Source organism: Pelodiscus sinensis, chromosome 6 (assembly GCF_049634645.1).
Source record: "Pelodiscus sinensis isolate JC-2024 chromosome 6, ASM4963464v1, whole genome shotgun sequence".
NCBI classification, from domain to species: domain Eukaryota; kingdom Metazoa; phylum Chordata; order Testudines; family Trionychidae; genus Pelodiscus; species Pelodiscus sinensis.
Window position 1 is genome coordinate 104,107,748 of NC_134716.1, and position 20,451 is coordinate 104,128,198.

General features: G+C 43.0%; 1 protein-coding gene across 1 annotated transcript in view; it reads left to right on the forward strand.

The window, feature by feature from the left end:
- Positions 1 to 20,451, forward strand: part of RICTOR (RPTOR independent companion of MTOR complex 2) — a 143,340-nt gene that overhangs the window by 55,232 nt on the left and 67,657 nt on the right. Inside the window, exons 6-7 of the mRNA XM_006139479.4 lie at positions 691 to 754; positions 19,943 to 20,069. Coding sequence (XP_006139541.3) covers positions 691 to 754; positions 19,943 to 20,069 — 191 coding nt within the window. The remainder of the gene's footprint in view (positions 1 to 690; positions 755 to 19,942; positions 20,070 to 20,451) is intronic.

The window sequence follows — 20,451 nt, forward strand, 5'->3', positions numbered from 1 at the left end:
GCATAAGCTGTCAACCATCCCCTCAGTTCCTTCTCTACCGAGGAGAGATGTTAAAGCTCTGAAGCAGAGGGAAGGAAGGCAGGTAATGGAATGCCAACAGGGACACCCATCTCAAAAAACACAAGGTGAGTAACCTCTCTTTTCTTCTTCAAGGAGTGTGTCTGTGGGCGCTCCACTGAAGGTGAGGAAGTATCTAGTACTACATTTGGAATGGCAGTCCTCTCATGAGATCTGAAGCCCCTCTTTCCAAAAGTTCAGGGTGAAGCGCCCACAGAGACACTCCTTGAAGAAGAAAAGAGAGGTTACTCATCTTGTGCAGTAACTTGTGTTCTTTGAGATGGGTGCCCCTGTGGGCACTCCACTACCCACCTTCCTCCCCTCTGTTTCAGAGCTTTAACATCTCTCCACGGTAGAGAAGAAACTGAGGGGATGGTTGACAGCTTGTACACAGCTGCATGTTCGTTGAGTCTTGCTCTGGGCAGTGCAATGCATGCACACCTGCACACGGGGTATACTGCTGCTAAAAATTTCCAATTATAAGCACAGGGGCGCTTAGACATCTACAGTGGAATGCCCACAGAGACACTTGTCTCGAAGAACACCAGTTACTGCACAAGGTGAGTAACCTCTCTCTTACTCTTGTTCCTATGTACAAACCATATTTGTAATTTAACTTCTGTTTTATTTTAGGTGCATCGACATACAGCAGAGTAATGAAGTAGAGAGAACACAAGCTCTTCGATTAGTGAGGAAGGTAAAAATTTAACTGTACTGTTCTCAAGTTGGCTACATCAGTAGCCAAGCCAAGCAGTGCTGAAACCAATATGACTGACTCATCACAATTCCTCTTTTGGCAGTCTCCAGTTCTCTGTTTCACTTTATGCTGGCTGCAGACTTGTCTGCTGCAAAGCAATTGCCATGGCTGCTGTCTCTAAAGAAAAAAGGAAAGTTACCAAATGAGACATGGCTTGATGTTGCGTCTTACGCCATTGTCAGCCTTCCCTTGAGTACATAGAGGGAGTCCCACTGAATAAACCTGTTTCGGATAGGGATGGAGCAGTTTGGCGCACTTGAAGTCATCCTACTGAGGCTCAGCACTCTGTAGAGGGTAGGATAGCTTGAGAACAACAGTGAAAGTCTCGTTTCCTGGTTTGGGCCTTCTTGTGTTATTTTTCTAGATGGGCTGTCAAGGCTAGAGGAACGTGTATCCCTACCATGTAAGAATGTCTCTCTTCTTTAGAATCCTCTTGACTCAACGGATTGATCTTCAGCTTTAATAGGTACTTTTCTTAGGGCTACAACAGGACATATTCAATCTGAGCTACCTACTGTGCTGGTCAGTGCTGCCCTCAAATACATGAGATATGTAGGGCTATAGCTAGGACCTGTAATTCTTTCCAGAACTTAGCATTTGTAGACTAGTCATAGATGATGAGGTCTTTATTTTGGTTACTCTGCCTTTGTCTGGACCTGTGAGTTCTGCATCCAGCCCTTGTTCCTATAGTCATCATTGAAATGGAATAAATATTTATTTACCTAAAGATTTAGTTGTGGTTTGGAGCAGTTCCGAAGGGTGGCTTCCCCAGGAACTCTTGAATTCAGAACGACTGCTTTTCCTTTGTACAACTTCTTGAAAACATCTCTAATACTAAAATTTAGAATCCATTTTAAGAAAATCTTTGATCATCTGTTTGAGTCGTCATTCAGACCTCTTACACACAAGCCTTATGTTCTTGGGTAGCAACTTGGTAAAACAGCTTTGTCTTAAAGAATGAGGAAAAAATAAATGTTCCTTAAGGTAACAGTGACTTTTTCCATTACTGGATTCTCTGATATGAACAAAAGTCATAAGCCAGCTAAATGGAGACTTTCCATAATCTAGACAAGTACAGTCTGGATTCAGATCAATATATAGAAGGGACACTATTAACATAGTGTTGATAGATAAATTGTTGGTTGATGATGGGCGGGCATCCAGTCTCATAGTCCTTGACCTCTCTCCCACATTTGATAGTTGATCAAGGTTTGCTACTGAAAGAGATAACAAAGAACACTCAAATTGTTTTAGTCCATTCTACAGTGCCACCCAAAGGATAGTGATAGGAAATTATTCTTTTCACTACTAGAAATTTCACTTGTATAGTCATAGAAGGACTATTCTCCTTCAGTCCTGTTTAACATCTGAAGGCAGCTACTAAACTGCTGAAATATGACGGACTTACATGCCAACAGGTCATAGATAAGGCAAAGCTTTACCTTTATGTCACAACATATAACAAAGATGTCACCAAATTTGTGCAATGGTTGTTCAAGATCAGGATGCAGATGAAGAACAGCTGGTTGAAGATGACCTCCGTATGATGCATGCAGAGGAGGTGTCTTGAGGAATGTGTAGCCATGATACAGTCCATTATGGTGGAAGATATACAACCACAATTAGACAGTTCAGTCCCTAGTTTGAGTGCCACATGATTCCAAGCCCTCATATAGCAACATTGATGAGGAATGTTTCCTAATGTCTCTGGTTGACAAGATAGTGTGTCCTTTCCTGGGAGGAAAATAACCTGGTCTCAGTAAAACACATGTTGGTCACCTGGCTGGACTACAGTAGTCATGAAGAACACAGCACTTAAAAAACTCCAGCTAGTAAAGAACACTGCAGACATCTCAGCCTTATATACTATATCAGATCTGTCCTCTGAAGTACTTTAGCATTCAATAGCCACATTCAAGACTGCAGTCCTTAACTTCAAGAAGTGGTTTAGGCACAGGATACCTAAAATATTTTTTGAAGCTCCAAGACAAGGCCAATAGTTACGCTTCTCCACAATGAAGGTGTTTATTGCGTGGGTGTAGATCTCATTTGTGTAGAAGACCTTCCTTTCTCAAGAGCAAGTCAGACAATGAAATAGATTCCCTCTGGATCTAAGAAGCACCAAAGAATTCATCACTTCCTGCTCCAAATTCAAGGTGCAGTTCTTTAACCTTTCCTTCAGTAATAATGAAAATACCATTTCATTACAGATATAAAACACAAAATTAAAAATTATAGGAAGGGAGAATCCCAGGCATGTTGATGATTGCATTGCATACTATGCTGAAAGGTACTCATATCTCAGTGATAGAATTGGTATAAAATCCAGAGTAGAACAGGTGATGGAAAGAAAAACATCTTAATTGAGTGGCACATTATAAACTATTTTCCCTGGCTTTTAGCATCATGAAGGGCCTTGGCATAAGCAATCTTTCTCTGGTGCCTGTAAGTCTGGACGATATTCGTACAAAGACTTGCCATCTCCAAAAAGATCTGGTCAGTTTTCCTCTAGGAACTTTGAAGCTCTTGTAGAAACTGTCTTCAGTCTTGAGTCTCTGAAGAAAGCATTGCCGAGCAGCTCCTTGAACACTTCTCCATATCTAATGGAAACATGAATTATTTTGTCCCTTGGATAATTCAAAAAGGAGACCAGTCTGTTTCAGACTTTATAGGCAGAGGTCAAGCTGAGGTAATTTCAAGATGACCCCTTACTCTTGTTTGTTTGTTTGTGGCTCCACATTGGGCTTTATCTAATTCCTCCTTGTGGCCTCTAAGAAGCAGCTCTCATTTATCTGTGCTTGATGTTTCAAAGGCCTACATTTATGTAAATCTGCATTAAAATAAATGCAAAGTTCAGCTGACATTTACTGTAATAAAATATTAGGAATTGATTATTAAACGAGCTTTTTTCTTTCCCATCTTCTAAAAGCAGAAAGAAACCTAAGAAACAAAGCAGCCTTCATTTTAAAAACTGTGTTTTTGCACTCTCCCAATATGAATGTGATAACGTTTGTTGTCAGTTCAAGATCAAGTGGGTATATTTTGTAAAAGTGATTTAGTCTTCCCCACTATTACTAATGTAATTTTTATTTTGTATCATTATAGTAAATTAAAGGCTCAGTATATATGTTGGTGGGAAAAGAGTTTGGGGTTTTTCTCTGAAGTCCAGTCTTAGAGTTTCCTGCTTTGTGGGTAGCAACATCGTGGTATGACAAGCAGTAGTTTCTTAAAAACATCTGATAAAAATAAACTTGTATTTTTAAATGTGTCTATGTAATGTTAGTGATTTGCAAAGGAAGCAAAATAGGCTTGTTCACTTCTTTGCTGTTTTATGTGAAACCTAAAGAAAGTCTGAAATGCCTGTATACCAAAGAAAGGTTTGACAAGGGTGGTTCTGTTTGCCTTTTTAATTTTAGAAAAAGCAAGAATACCGAGCCTGGTCGGTATGGGGTTTTGATGGAAGTTCCGAGATGTATATTGAAAGTGTTTTCTGTTTAAAGATTGTGTATCTTTATAGAACTGGCTTACTATATAACTCATCTGTTTTGACAGACGCATGAGAACACGTCACACTATGTTTACATATAAGCTTCTCAAATAAGAGAACCAAAACTTGTCCTCTGGCCCAAGGAGATAAGCTGACTTGAGGCAAAACCAGCTCTGTGTTTTCCTCAGAGTTCACAGCCAAGGGCTGTTCTTCAAATCAAATTATCAGAGTTAGTAGACAGATTAGTTTTGTACATTGGTCAGATTCATGATGTGATATTCAGCAGAGGAAATTCTATACCTAAGGGTCTCTGTGAAAGATAACTTCATCCTGTCCATATAAATTCAAAGTCATGTAAATAGGGCCCAGATATTACATAGAGAGGCACCATGGAAAATACATGTAATAATAAGAAATGTGCCTAATATAGTAGTGCAAACAAACACGTTGCTGTTGTCTACAAGAATATATTAGTGTTTGTGCTATGTATTAGATGTATTAAAGTGATAGTTTTCTTAATATCAAACTACATTGCAAAATTGGGGGAAAGCTTATAACTAAAATTCTTATTAATCCCTAAATGCATAACCTTACACTTCTCACTATTAAATTTCATCCTATTGCTATCACTTCAATTTACAAGATCATCCAGATCTTCCTGTATGATATCCCAGTCCTTTTCTGAATTGGCAATACCTCCCAACTTTGTGTCATCTGCAGATTTTATTAGGACACTTCCACTTTTGGTGCCAAGATCCGCAATAAAAAGATGAAATAAAATTGGCCCCAAAACTGATCCCTGAGGAACTCCGCTATTAACCTTCCTCCAACCTGACAGTTCACCTTTCAGTATGACCCGCTGTAGTCTCCCCTTTAACCAGTTGCTTATCCACCTCTCAACTTTCATATTAATCCCTATCTTTTCCAATTTAACCAATAATTCCCCATGTGGTACTGTATCAAATGCCTTACTAAAGTCGAGGTAGATTAGATCCACTGCATTTCCTTTATCTAAAAAATCTGTTACTTTCTCAAAAAAGGAGATCAGGTTGGTTTGGCACGATCTACCTTTTGTAAAACCATGTTGTAATTTGTCCCAAGTGCCATTAGCCTCAATGTCTCTAACTACTTTCTCCTTCAAAATTTTTTCCAGGATCTTACATACTACAGATGTCAAACTAACACGCCTATAGTTACCCGGGTCGCTTTTTTTCCCTTTATTAAAAATCGGAACTATATTAGCAATTCTCCAGTCAAATGGTACAACCCCTGAGTTTAGAGATTTATTAAAAAATTTTGCTAATGGACTTGCAAGTTCATGTGCCAGTTCCTTTAATATTCTTGGATGAAGATTATCTGGGACCACCGATTTACACCCATTAAGCTGTTCAAGTTTGGCTTTTACCTCGGATATGGTAATATCTACCTCCTTATCTTTAGTCCCATTTGTTAACTTACCATTATCCCTAAGCTCTTCATTAGCCTCATTAAAGACTGAAGCAAAGTATTTGTTCAAATATTGGGCCATTCCTAGATTATCCTTAACCTCCACTCCATCCTTAGTAATTAGCGGTTCTACTTCTTCTTTTTTTTTTTTCTTATTTATATGGCTATAAAACCTTTTACTATTGGTTTTAATTCCCTATGCAAGGTCCAACTCTACCTGACTTTTAGCTTTTCTCACTTTATCCCTACATGCTCTAACCTTAATAAGGTAGCTTTCTTTACTGATCCCTCTCATTTTCCACTCCTTATATGCTTTCTGCTTTTTCTTAATCACCTCTCTGAGATGCTTGCTCATCCAGCTTGGTCTAACACACCTACCTGTCTATAAATGTTTTCCCTTTTCTAGGGATACAGGCTTCTGACAGCTTCTGCAACTTTAACTTAAAATAATTCCAGGCCTCCTCCACTTTAAGATCCATAATTTCTTTAGTCCAATCAACTTCCCTAACTAATATCCGTAATTTACTAAAGTTAGCCCTTTTGAAATCAAAAACCCTAGTCTCAGATTTATTTTTGTTTATCCTTCCATTTAATTTAAACTGAATTAGCTCATGATCACTCGAGCCAAGGTTGTCTCCTACAACCATTTCATCTATAAGTTCCTCGCTACTCACCAAAACCAAATCTAAAATAGCATCCCCCCTTGTTGGTTCAGTAACTACTTGATGCAGGAATTCATCAGCTATCACATCTAGGAAAATCTGAGCCCTATTATTATTACTAGCACTTGTTCTCCAATCTATATCTGGAAAGTTGAAATCTCCCATGATTACACAGTTTCCATGAGTATTTACTTCATTAAAAACATTAAAGAGGTCTCTATCCATATCCAAATTGGATCCTGGTGGTCTATTACACACCCCAAGCACTATCCCAGGGGAGGATCTGATAGTTTTCTTCCCCAATGTGATTTTTGCCCAAACGGACTCTGTCTTCTCCATTCCATCACTTTTTATTTCTTTACAATCTACCTCATCTTTGATATACAATGCGACTCTACCACCTTTATCCTTATTTCTGTCTTTCCTAAACAGCACATACCCTTCAATACCTGTACTCCAGTCATGCCTAGTATTCCACCATGTTTCTGTTATTCCTATAATATCTGGTTTCACTTCCTGGACCAATAGCTCTAATTCCTCCTATTTGTTACCTAGGCTCCTCGCATTGGTGTACAAACATCTTAATTTTTGCTGTTTGGCCTCATTCACATTCTTTACCCAATTTGGCACGGACATTATACCTCTAATATGACCTATTAGACTAGTATCCACCCCACCCTTCCTCATGTTCATTCTCCTACCCCCAGCTATATCCTTTCTTACTTTGTTTTCCTCCCTCTCAGTGTTAAAATCTGTCTTAGAGATTACCTGGGCATCTTCCCCAAATTCCTAGTTTAAAGCTCTCTTAATAAGTTGAGCCAGCCTCCATCCTAGAAGTCTATTTCCCTCCCTACTTAGGTGAAGTCCGTCTCTAGAGAACAGTCCTCTGTCCATAAATGCCTCCCAGTGACCATACATCCCAAAGCCCTCCTTATAGCACCACTGCCTAAGCCATCTATTGATCATCATAATCCTGTCACATCTTAGTTTCCCTTCTCTAGGAACAGGCAGAATCCCACTAAAGATCACCTGACCCTCAATTTCCTTGAGCAGCCTCCCCAGCCTAGCGTAGTCTCCCGTAATTCGTTCCAGCGAGAATCTAGCTGTATCATTTGTTCCTACATAAAGGATGATCAATGGATTCCTTCCTGCTCCCTTAATAATTCTCTTCAACCTCAGTTCCACATCTCTTATCTTAGCACCTGGCATACAGCACACCCTTCTATTCTCTGGATCAGCTCTGGTTACAGGCCTATCTATTCTTCCCAATCACATAGACCTGCCTTTTCCTAGTGGTAGTGCAATTCTCTGGTCTATCTCTAGCTTCCTCTGGCTGCAAGTCCTTGCCATTCCTATTTTCCCTTGTAATCCTAATGCTCATTATTGGTGTTGTCTCCATTAAGTCTTCCCCTTTATCTATGGGACTAGCCACTCTTCTCTTCTTCCTTACCCTTCTTTCTTCATTATCTACCTGCTGTACCCCTTCTACATTTTCCAGCTCCACATACCTGTTCTTGAGCTCTTTTTTTCTTTCACTGACCCATCTTTTCCTCTGCCTGGTCCTCTGAGTCACATGCTTCCACTGTCTATTTTCTTCACCCAGCAGTCCCCCCTCTGAGGACCTTGATCCTGTTTCCATCTGCATATCTGGCTCAGCTAAGCTTTCTTCTTCAGCCACATCATGCCTTTGCCCCATCATCTACTCAAACCCCCTTCTAAACTCGACCAGAGTTTCCACCTGCATCTCCAGTCCTCGGATCTTTTCTTCCATCAGCTCTATCAGGCGGCACTTCATGCAAACAAAACTCCTTTCAGGTACCCCCTCCAGAATCATGTACATACCGCAGCTACCACATCCAATCCTCCTCCTTGTGTTCTCTACTACTTGGGCCATGGCCACTAATGCCTCTGTGTTTTATCTACTTTCTCACCAAAATCCTATTAGTCCGGTGAACACAAAAACAAACCAAAACACCCTCTCCACAGCAAAAACAAACTCCAAACAAGTCCCACAATCCAAAGTCCCTTTACAAACTCCCCTGTTTACAGCTCTGTTTACAGCTCTGTTTGCTTGGCTCCTGTGCCGCTGCAGCTATCTGTGCCGCTGCCTGACTAGAAGGCTACCTTTATAGGACCCCTAATCAGTGAAGCCCCATCCCCTAATCAGGGCTCTATTCCCTCCTCCTCCTGTCTCCCCTACTTTCCAGAAGAACAGTGGGAGGGTTCTCGTTTTTTTAAAAGATAGTTTTCCTTTGTCTTATTATTGGGGGGTTTCACATAATCAGTTACTTTTTGTTCATAAATCTTTTTCCCACTTTGTAAGCGATATTACTTAAATTATGCAGAAATGACCTTCATATGTAAATTTGACTCAGTTTCCCTGGGCTTGAACAAAGCCATTAACTGGATGTCGCATTATAAAGCCAGCCTTCCCTACATTTAACACCTCATGCACATCAAAAGTTAAGTATGAGACACTTCCAGCCCACTCAATTAGCCTCATTAGCACCAGCACTATAATTGACAAGTACCTTTCTTACCACTTCCCCCCCCCCCTTTTTTTTTCCCCTGTTATAAATTCTGAGTGCCTGTTATTTCTACTCCAGCTTATCTGAAGAAGTAGGTTTTGGCCACAAAAAGTTCATGATAAGATTATATACAGTAAAACTCCGGTGGTCCGGCATCTAGTGGTCCGGCACGTCTGATGGTCGGGCACTAACTGCAACCCGGAAGTGCTCCGGCAGCTGCTTCAAGTTGTTAGTCAATAACACTAACTGCGGCTGGATCTTCAGGCGACAGACTTGCAATTTATCTTTGCTCTATCTGTTGCCTCTGGGGGGCGGGAGGGGAAGGGGAGAGGGAGGAGAAGGGGGCAGGGGTAGGGGCACCAAACTCTCCGTCATGTTGCAGGGTGGTGGAGAGGGGGCAAGAGGTAGGCAGCTGCTTCAGGAATTTCTAGTCAATTACACTGCCCCGTGTTGGATCCACAGCCGATAGGCTCTCAGTCTACCATTCCTCTCTAATGCCTGGGGTAGGGGTTTGGCGGGCGGGGGGGTGCTGAAGCCTCCCTCCTGTTGCAGGAGGCAAAGCCTGCGAGTGGAGGAAGGGGAGAGGCGGCGAGAGGCAGGCAGCTGCATTCAGGAAGTTCTAGTCAGTTACACTTACTCCAGCTGGATCCACAGCTGACAGGCTCTCAGTCTACCTTTCCTCTCTACTGCCAGGAGAGGGTAGGGGTCGGTGGGGGTGTGCTGAACTCTCCCTTCTCTTGCAGGGAGGCAAAGCCTGCAAGCGGCAGAACCAGAGAGGGAGGGAGAGGCAGGCAGCTGTTTCAAGAAGTTCTAATCAATTACACTGCCCCAGCAACAGGCTCGCAATCTACCTTTCCTCTCTACTGCCTAAGGGGGAGGGGTACGGTGGGAACGGGTAGATCCGTAGGTGACAGGCTGCTGCTGAAACTCACAAGGGAGGGGAGATGATCTCTTGTGAGTTTCAGCAGCAGCCTGTCACCTGCGGATCTACCCGTTCCCACTGTCCCCCTCTCCCTTAGGCAGTAGCGAGGAAAGGTAGATTGCTAGCCTGTTGCTGGGGCAGTGTAATTGATTAGAACTTCTTGAAACAGCTGCCTGCCTCTCCCTCCCTCTCTGGTTCTGCCGCTTGCAGGCTTTGCCTCCCTGCAGCAGGAGGGAGGGTTTGGCACACCCCTCCCCCTCTCCCTCCCCCGCCGACCCTACCTTCCTCTGCCCCCCCCCCCCCCCCCTCCAGGCAGTAGAGAGGAAAGGTAGATCGAGAGCCTGTCGGCTGTGGATCTAGCCTGGGGCAGTGAAATTGACTAGAACTTCCGGAATGCAGCTGCCTGCCTCTCGCCGCCTCTCCCCTTCCTCCGCTCGCAGGCTTTGCCTCCCTGCAACAGGAGGGAGGGTTCAGCGCCCGCCCGCCTGCCCCCTGCCCCAGGCAGTAGAGGGGAAAGGTAGATTGAGAGCCTGTTGATCCAGCAGCGTAATTGACTAGAACTTCTTGAAGCGGCTGCCTGCCACTCTCCTCCTCTCTGCTTCCGCAGCTCGCAGTCTTTGCCTTCTTCTAAAATGGCGGAGGGTTTGGCCCTTGCGGCGCTGTTCCCCTCCAACGAGACCCGCCCCTGCCAGAGTACCTCCTGATAGTCCGGCATTTCTGATAATCCAGCATCACCTGGGTCCCAAAGGTGCCGGATTATCAGAAGTCTACTGTATATAGATGTTAGTCTCTAAAGTGCCATGGGATATTTGCTGTTTTTAAAGTTACAGACTAACATGGTTATTCCTCTAGGACCTTACTTCAGTTATATGGAAAAATGAGTATGGAATGTAAGATCTTTCTGTTTATTGCCACAGTGAATTTTGGTATGGGAACAAAATATAGGCCAATCAGAATAACAATCTTTGGAGTCATATCAAAAGTGATTAATTCTAGCCACCGTGCAACATTTAGCATTCCTAGCATAAGTGTTTTATTTCCACCTGTTCCCCAGCATCTTAATTGTACCATGGAGTTTGGTGATTCTTCTCCCAGAATGGACTCACATGCTGGCATCTCTGCTTATAAAATGTTTTACCCTCACATGTGGGTGTCCCCTAGGTACAAGCCACAGGACAAGTTAATGGCTTTTCAGACCATATTGTTATCTAGCCACAGTATCTGAGGAGGAGAAATAAACTTTTTCCAAACCCTATTGGCTTCAGAGTCTTGTAGTACTTCTAGTGGTAGTACTTGAATGGTGGTTTGATGGAGTTGGTGTTTTTAAATAAGAACGGCCATACTAGGTCAGACCAAAGGTCCATCCAGTCCATTAGCCTGTGTGCCGAAAGTAACCAATGCCAGATGCCCCAAAGGGAGTGAATGGAACAGTGAAATCATCAAGCAATCCCTCTCCCATCACCCATTCCCAGCCCCTGACAGAGGCTATGGACACCATTCCTACACATCTTGACAAGATGGTAAGTGAGTGGTATGAATAGTGTGAAGGGTGTAAAACAACAAAAAACAACCCCTTCCAAAAACTCTCAATAATCCAGTGCCATGGAGTTAATTGTGAAAATGATATAGGCTTCTTATCCCAGTCAATAGCTCTGCCATACCATAGTTTCAATTTCTTTGTTGATAACAGTTTACCTTGTTGTATTTCAATGAGAATGGCTTTGATTTTGGCCAGTGCGCGCACTCCATACACAGGATATGTTATGGCCCTGGCTATGGCCCTGCTTTGATATTCACTGGTTTGATTGATTTAATTTACTTTATTCTGTATATCCTTAAATTAACTATACTGTGAATATTATATACAGTAGACTTCCGATAATCCGACACCTTTTGGACCTAGGTGGTGCTGGATTATCAGATTTGCCAGAGAATCAGGAGATCCAGTACAGCTGCGCGGCTTAACAGCTGGCCAGGACACAATGTCTCTCCCTCTCCCCTTCCACTTCGCGTCTCTCCTCTGTGCTGTAAACTGATCCTCCTCCTCCTCCTCCTCCCCCCCTCCCCTTTCCCCTTCGCTGAAGCAAAACGCTCTTCTCCATACCGTGACACGATCCCACTCTGCCCCCCCCTCCCCCACCTTATGCTACGTCTGGTTACAGCCAGAATGTGTGCTGAGCGGCAGGCTTTTTAATCACCTCTTTAGGAGCGCTTGGCATTTTGGTGCTGGAGTATCAGGAGTGCCGAACAGTTGGATGCCGGACTATTGGAGTTTTACTGTACATTCAAAAATTTTGGATTAATGAATTCCTTGCCTTTCTCATCCATTGGAGTTAGTATGTCCTCTACATTGAAATGTGCAGTCATGTTTCCACTAGGTCATAAGATCTAAGTTTCAAATTGATGCTTCAGCTCTAAACCACACTGCTAAATCACTGACAGGCTCTGTTGCTTCTCTTTTGAATTGATTTGTGTGCTTTTCCCTGTGCATTTTTATCAACAAATTCTTTGCAAGTCCTTTATCATTTGTCATATAATTGGCCAAGGTTTGCTGGACATAATCCTTTTGGCAAATGCAGTGAAGTCAAGCTGAACAATATAGTTATGTTTATAAATTGAATATCATTGTACAGGTTGAACCTCTCTAGTCCGGTACTCTTGGAACCTGACTGGTGCAGAACCAGAGAATTTGCCAAACCATGGAAGGTCAGTATCATCTGGTAGCATTATTAACACTTCCACCGCTTACTGGGCTCTTAGAAGACATTTAGGGCTAAATTAGAGCTAAATAACAGCACAGAACACTGAGCACCAGGACTGGTGGCTATAAACAAACTTAATGAGACCACAGGAAGCTTGACCACTCTCATAAGTGGACATTTCAGCTAACTAAAATCATGCCGGACCATGGATGTTGCCGGACCAGAGAGTGCCGAAGTAGAGAGGTGTTAACCTGTACAGCACTTTAAGGGACCACCGTAATACCAATCCATTACTGGGTTCTACCTCCACCTTGGGGCATTCTTTTTTTTCTTTTCTTTTCTTTTCATTGTAAGGTGCATGTGCCAGCCTTATTTCTCTGTCTGATACTCAGTGTGCATGTTGGTGAGACCATATTTTATTAAAATTGAGGAAACACAAAACATGTATAATTCCCCTCATGTCTAACATATACATGTTTTGTTAATCTTTAAGGTGCTGCTAGACTATTCATCGTTTAAGTTTTTCCAGTTATAGACTAGCTCGTCTACCCCTCTGGAGCTCATGTACACATGGAAAATTCAAGCTACTGTACCGGAAAAACTTCAGAGCTGACTTTTTTGTATTACGTAATAGGGGCCTCCCAACTTGGTTACTGGAAATGACTTTTTCTTAAGGTTAACTGAACCAGCACTTTGTCCCTATTTGCTAGTCTACAGTCTTGTCAGTTAAAGTATGCCTTCATTTTTGGCATGATCCTGCTACTAGACCCATACATTATAATGTTTTCCCATCTGTTTTACGCATTGTTCTGTGACCAACTTTTCTTCATTAGAGATGGCAATGGAGCTGAACAAATGTTCTCATTTCTTTGCCTAAAATGGCAGTAAAAGTAGATATATCAGTTTTATTTTGGGTACCCCTTGAAGTCGTAAGATTCCTATGTTTTTCATCCTGATCTTTGCATGATTAGCATACTACCTTCTTTAGCATTGTTTTGACTGTGTTCTGTTTGTGCTTTCCTCCAACTCAGAAGCATGTGGTTGAAAAGCTATTTGATCATTTTTTCTCTATTCCTGGATTTTTCATCACCATTCCTGTGAACATTGTTCAATGATCTCTGTCTCTGGAACATTCACACCTAGAAAATTCATGCTCTACTAATATTTTTACTGTAATAGGAGCAGGCAACTCTCCAGTAGGCAAGGCTTCCTTTCATTTAGGAAAGACCTCAACACTTGTAAGTAGATAATGGCTGCTGCCTCTTGTGTGCAGTAACGCCCCAACATGGTTAACGTGCAGACTTTACAAGGGACCCTGATTTTCTGTGCCTGGATAAATCCACATTTTGTTTTCTCCGGTGAATTTCTTTTAGCATCAAATAATACAATTGTTAACATTCAGTAACATCTTTTTTTATAATCAGGACACTTTAATCAGTTACTGATAAGTGGCATCAGAATTTTAATGTATGGTACATCTTTCATGGATACTAACATTTCCCTTTTAAAGATATGTGGTGAAATTCAAACCAGCTAAGTTAATTCATCATCTTCAGTGACACTGTGTCTAGACTACATCCCTCTGTCGACAGAGGGATGTAAATTAGACACTTCAAAATTGTAAATGAAGTGGGGATTTAAATATCCTGTGCTTCATGTGCATAATTGTGTAATGGCACTTTTGAACAAGAGCCATTTAGAAAGTAAAACAGCGATCTAGATGTGGTTCTGTCGAAAACAGCAGGCTTTTTCAAAAAATCCTGTACTACTCTCTTGAAAAAGCCTGCCATTTTCAACAGAACCGTGTCTAGACTGCAGTTTTACTTTCAAAATGGCTCTTGTTAGAAAGAGCGCCATTATGCAAATGAAGCACAGGATAATTAAATCCTTGCTTCATTTGTAATTTCGAAGTGTCTAATTTACATCCCTCTGTCGAAAGAGGGATGTAATCTAGACACAGCCTGAGCAACAAATTTTCCTTCTCATGGAGCAATTTACCATTTCACTTTTTAAATGCTTTTCAAGACCAGATACATCTGGTAACATTCATGTACTGTTATTAAATCTATGTTCTTTGCTTGTGCTTGAGTGTTAACACCAAGGACTGGATAATTGTGGGCAGGACCTACACTTGAAGCCTCAGAAATAGTAGCAGCTTCATTCACCATGTTGGTTTTTCTTACGTACTTCCCCATGTCTGAAATGAGCTTTTACCCAATTTATTTGATAGTTCCCTTACATGGGGCAAAAGATGTAAAAGCTTGTAATCTATACTGCAAAATAAATTCAAATTTCATCAAGGGAGATGTACTGTCAAAGTATCACAGATGCACTCAGAGTCTAAATGTATTACACCTGCTGGTGCTTGTCCTTTATGACAAATTGGGTTGAGTGTGTACTATACTTTTACTGCACATATTTAATATGATTTAAAGGCACCACAACTACACCTCTTGTTGCGACTGGGATCCCTTTTCTATGATGGCATGACCTGCCATCTGTTCCATTTGCAGCCATCTGACATATATTGTCAGACCCTCAGGGTGGAGCCCTTCAGGATATAATTTACAAACTGAACACAGGATAAAATGATTAGGGAGCCCCTTTTCCAGGGCACTTGTTTGGGGTACCACAATTAAGTCCTGCAGGTGAACATGAGAATTGTTTAAGATGACAGGCTTCAATGTGGTACTCTTTCAGTAGCAAAAGCAGTTATGTTAATGGAGGATGAGTCTGGTAAAATTAAAGATGATATAGTGTCAAAAGATAAGGGATAGGAACAGCGTACATTTTTGTGTGTTCCAATCCCATCCGATATCTAAAATGTCAGAACTCACTAATCAGTCAATAAATATTTTTCACCTGGGATATGCAACTTTCCAGTTTTATTCAATATTCTGGAAGCATAAGCAATAGATTTTTCTGTGTCATGGTAGTCCTGAAGTAATACAGCTAAAATGACTATTTCTCTGTCTGTGATAAACAGGCCCAAAGGATTTTTATGCACTGGAGCTTTTGTGAAAGCCTCTTTAACTTACATGCTGTAGGTGCTCCATTCCCACTCTGCCCTTTTCTGCAGAGCTGGTAGAGAAATAGGTGCACAATTGCTGTATAGCCAGGGAAGAAACCCAGACAAAAGCCTGCCCTGCCTTAGTGGGATAGCTCTGAGGCAGGGAAGGGCTTCTCCAAGATCACTTCAATTTTGTTTTTCTGGAGCTTGCTGGCCAGGTTGTAGGATTCTTCTTTGAGTGTTTGTGCATATCAGTTCCCATTTGGTGTAGTGTGTGCATTATGCACAGCTGTCAGGTATTTTTCCTAGTAGCTACCCATTGGGACAGGTGTGGAGCTCCCTGGAGTGGTGCCAGTATGGCACTCTATATATGACCTTGCTGACCCGACCCTCCTTCAGTTCCTTCTTACCATCAGGGACGGTTGTGGGAACAATGGGTTCTCTTGCTTAGCACATGCTGCACTTGTCCCAAGTGGTGTTTTTTCATAGTTATACTTATGTTAATTTTCCTTAGTTGTAATTTTGTTAGCAGTGGGTATAAGTGGTATCTCCCCGTCCTGCCCACATCCCCTCTAAGATTCAAGGTCTGCTGCTCGAGTTCAAAGCATATGCCCCCGGGTGAACCCCATGACTCACTCCTGTCTTCAATATTTGAAGAAGCCTCACCAGTCAGAAAAGTGCAGGATTTGCAAGAGTTTTAAGCCTCGAATCAGGAAGGAGTGGGCTTTCCCCAGCAGAGGGAGGACCCAGCACTGGATGCCTCAGTATGGAGTTCTCAAGCAGTTTCTGATGCAGTGCTAAGAAAGGACACGCAAGGCAGTCTCGGCACTGTTGCTCTGTAGCACCCAAGCAAACAGCTTCCCAGAAGAGCTCCCATTCCTCCTCTGGGTGCAAATACCTTCTCCACTAGTTGTTGCTGTGCCTGTCTCTCCTGAAAGGGACAGCAGTGGTGAAGGCCTTTGGGCATGAGACTGTAAGGTCATGCGCTGTCATCCATGTGGGCTTCAGGCCCTACAGCAATCCCCAACCTCCTGAACCTCTGATGGCTGCAAATGGAACAGATGGCAATGCCCCTCCACCTTTGATACTTTCAAGGCCACCAGAGACCTCATTGAAACAAACATGGTGAGTTCAGTTTGGGAGTCTGGGAAGGGGGAGGTTGAGCACTTAAGATGGGACAAAGAATCTAAGTGGTTTTTTAAAAGATTACCGTGAGCGACTATGGACAACATTGTAAATTCTACCACCATTTTCTTTAGGCAGGGGTCTTTTAAGACACTATCTGACTCTTGAAGGTTTGCAAAGATGCATTTCCTGCATGCTTGCAGCTTTAGACCCTGTCCTTATGTCGCTCAGCTGTGCTCTGCTTTAGTCCCTGCACAAGTGATTGCTGATTGGTGCAGGAAAGTTTCCTACAGTGGAGGAAGAAACAAAGTTTCTTCATCGAGTAGTGTCCCCATGGGTGCTCCACTTGAGGTATTGGGCTCGTCCCGGTGCTGCAAACTGGAGGATCTTCAGTAGCAGTAGCCCCCCCACCAGACCACGCATGCGCGACCACTATTTCGTGCCTTTCAGCTGAGTGTGGTCCAGCTTGTCAGTTTCCTTTCAACCGTCCGCGGCCGCAGACGGAGTTACCTTAGGCTCCCCCTCCTCTCTGAGGAGTGAGGAAAATTAGTTAGTTTAGCCTTTTCTTCTGTTTTCTGTTATAAGTTGTTAATGTTAGCATAGTTGCAGTTAGTAGTAGTTCTCAGTTTAAAAAAAAAAAATTTGCCTATGCTTGTGTGTCAAGCTTCAGGTTGCAATAAGGATGCAAGGGTCACCTGGCTTTAAAAAGCGTACTGGGTGCCAAGATGCCATGCCAGTATCAGATGGACACTCTCGCTGCATAAAATGTCTAGGGAATGGGCATGTTCCCCTGAAGTGCAGTCACTGCGCCAAATTGACAGCTCGCGCCAGGAGGGATCGAGAGCTCTGACTTAAAGTTCTCCTGTTCAACAGAGCCCTCCAGGCTCTGGACATGTCAGCCCCGCGCCCTGCTGGGCAGCTTGACGACCAGATGGCTCAGGACAGCCCCCGCAGCATGGCAGGCAGAGTAAGCAGCGGAGACAGGCCAGGAACCTCTGGCCAATCGCCGAGGTTTCCTGTGGAGAGAACGGGTAAAGGTCGAAGCTCCTCCGTTCCTGTCAGAGCCCACCACAAGGAACCAGTCCCGGCACCGGTCGGGGGCTCAAGAGTGGAGTCGGTGCCAGCAACAGATAAAACCGCTGCTCTAAAGCCACCAGCAGATGCCCCGGCACCGGCTTTTCCTGCGCATGCGCAGATGACTGTAGCCGCAGAAGCGGCGGTGCCGGCATCTTCCCCAGCTGTTGCTGCGGCTTCTCCCCCGGTGCCGGCGTCAGCGGCACCGGGATTGGCGCCGCAAGAGGGTACCTCTGCTTCACAACCTGCTGCACCGGCGTTATCCGCACCGGACCTGTAGCCTGTGGCACCAGGTCGGCTAATAAACACGCTTCATCGTCCCCTAGTCCCTTATACTCTGCACCGCTGCCTTCTTCCAACTCCGCGGTGTCAACAAAAGTACAGCACAAGTCAGCGCAGCTCCGGACACCACCTTTGACACCCGACCGTGCAATATTTTCACCGGGACCAGTGTCACCTATGTCATCTTACTCTGGGCATTGTCATGCTCCTCATCATCATTATCCTTATGCATCAGCCACAGACCACTGTTACCGGTCATCCCACCGCTCACCGTCAAGCCGATATCGCCGAGAGCGTTACTTTCGATCTCCTTCTCGTTATTCCCGGAGATCTTTTTCACCAAGGTCCCCAAGAACCCTAGAATGTTCTCGTCGTTATGACACTCTTGGAAGATATTCTTCCAGACGTTCCCCGAGTCCATACCAGACCGGTCCATACCGAGTCCATATAACTTTGCTGCAAAAAGCTCAACTCCTTCTGTCAAAGTTGCTTTATTTTGTTGGCAAAGCAGGAGACTTTTGTCAGTAGACGGAGCATTGTAATTATACACCTCTACTATTTTATCCATGAAACCTGACTTTTGTTGACAAAACCGTGTAGCCTAAGGCCTACAGATACTTTCCTTCCCTGTCTACAATTTAGCAGAGCTCATGTAGAAGTTCTGAATGGTCTAGCAATCGCTCTTTCCCTTGCTGTTGTACCATTTGGAACAATCTCCACTTCCATTCTTTTAATACCCTTTATGCAGAAACTAAGGTCTTGTCTACACTGACATGTTTTGTCACCAAAAACTAACTTTTGTTGACAAAACACTGAGATGATACACACTACAGTGCAAGTTTTATTGGGGAGAACACCCAGTTTTGGTGACAAAAAATTCCAGCTGTGGGAGATACTTTTGTCTTTCCTCCTCCCTTTATTGTTGACAAGGAGCAAGTGTGGACTCTGTTGTTTGTTTTTTGTTCAGAGAAGTGACTTCCACCAGAATCCCACAGTGCCTGTTCTGCTGGCAGTGGTCTGTGCTTTGATCACTGCTGCCCTCCAGGATGTGCGCCCCTGCCCTTTCAAAGAACATGGATGACAGGAGAGGGATTACGTGATTATTACCTATTGTGATTCCCACCCTGTGGGGCATCTGGTATTGGCCACTGTTGGCAGACAGGATACTGGACTAGATGGATCTGATCCAGTATGGCCGTTCTTATGTTCTTAAGCTCCTGGAAGTATCTGACAGCTGAGTGAGCTGCTCCATTTAGGGAACAAACAAAAAGAACAAATAATTGGAATGCTCTTTTTCTGCTCTGCTAGAAACACAGCAGCAGGGAGACTGCTTCTGCATGGGGGAGGCTGGAGAGACTGCTGTGCTGCTTCGACATTCCTCAGAACAGAGAGCTCATAGAGCTACTCAAGATACTGTTCCCAGCAGCTGAGAATGTTGTGAGAACTCAGAGGGAATCCCAAGGAGTGCAGGCATCAGCTCTGTCTTCCCACAACACTGCACTGTGGGATGCTTACCCATATTGTTTTGCTCTGTCTGTCGACAGGGGAGCAAGCAATATGACCATGAAATGTCGACAATGGGAGGCAGAAAAAACAGTTTGACTGGTTTTCACTTTTGCTGACTTTTGCATTTTGACAGCAATTTTGTTGCCAAACCTTTCCAGTATAGACATAGCCCAAAACACAAACCGGGAGGAATAAAACAGAAAAGCGAAATGGTTGGCCAAAATGCTTAGTAGCAGATCTCAGTAGTTTTGAGAGTATGATATAAGCAGGTTATATAAATGGCTATATGTTTACCTACATCATATTATATACACAAGTGTGGGTGTGCACATGGCAGCATGAAGGAAGAAATTACTCATCTTTTTTTTCCTCTTCTTTTGGCAGATGATCACAGTGAATGCTTCCTTGTTCCCTAGCTCTATTACTAATTCCTTGATAGCAGTTGGAAATGATGGCCTTCAGGAAAGAGACAGAATGGTTCGAGCTTGTATTGCCATTATCTGTGAACTAGGTAAGAAGGTTGAAACAATTAACAAATTCAACACAAAGCATTTAACTCATCCTTTCTTTTATAGATTTTTAACTAAAGTTCCCCTCCCCCCCAGCCAAATAATCCAATTATATTATAGTAGGTAGTTTATATAGCAGATAATATAGATAGGGATTTTTTTGTGTGAAATTGTCTCAAATCTAGTGAATTTTTTTAGTTGTCAAAAAGTCATTCAACTTGTTTGCCAGTTAAAAGAAAAAAAGAACCCAAAACAAAGAATTGACAGTTTTATCCTTGTCTGAGCTTTGCCATTTGCTGTGGCTTTTACAATTAACTTTTTCTGTTTGAAAGCAAACAAAAAAAATAAAAAAAGACCCCCACATGCTGGCAATAATAATCGTCT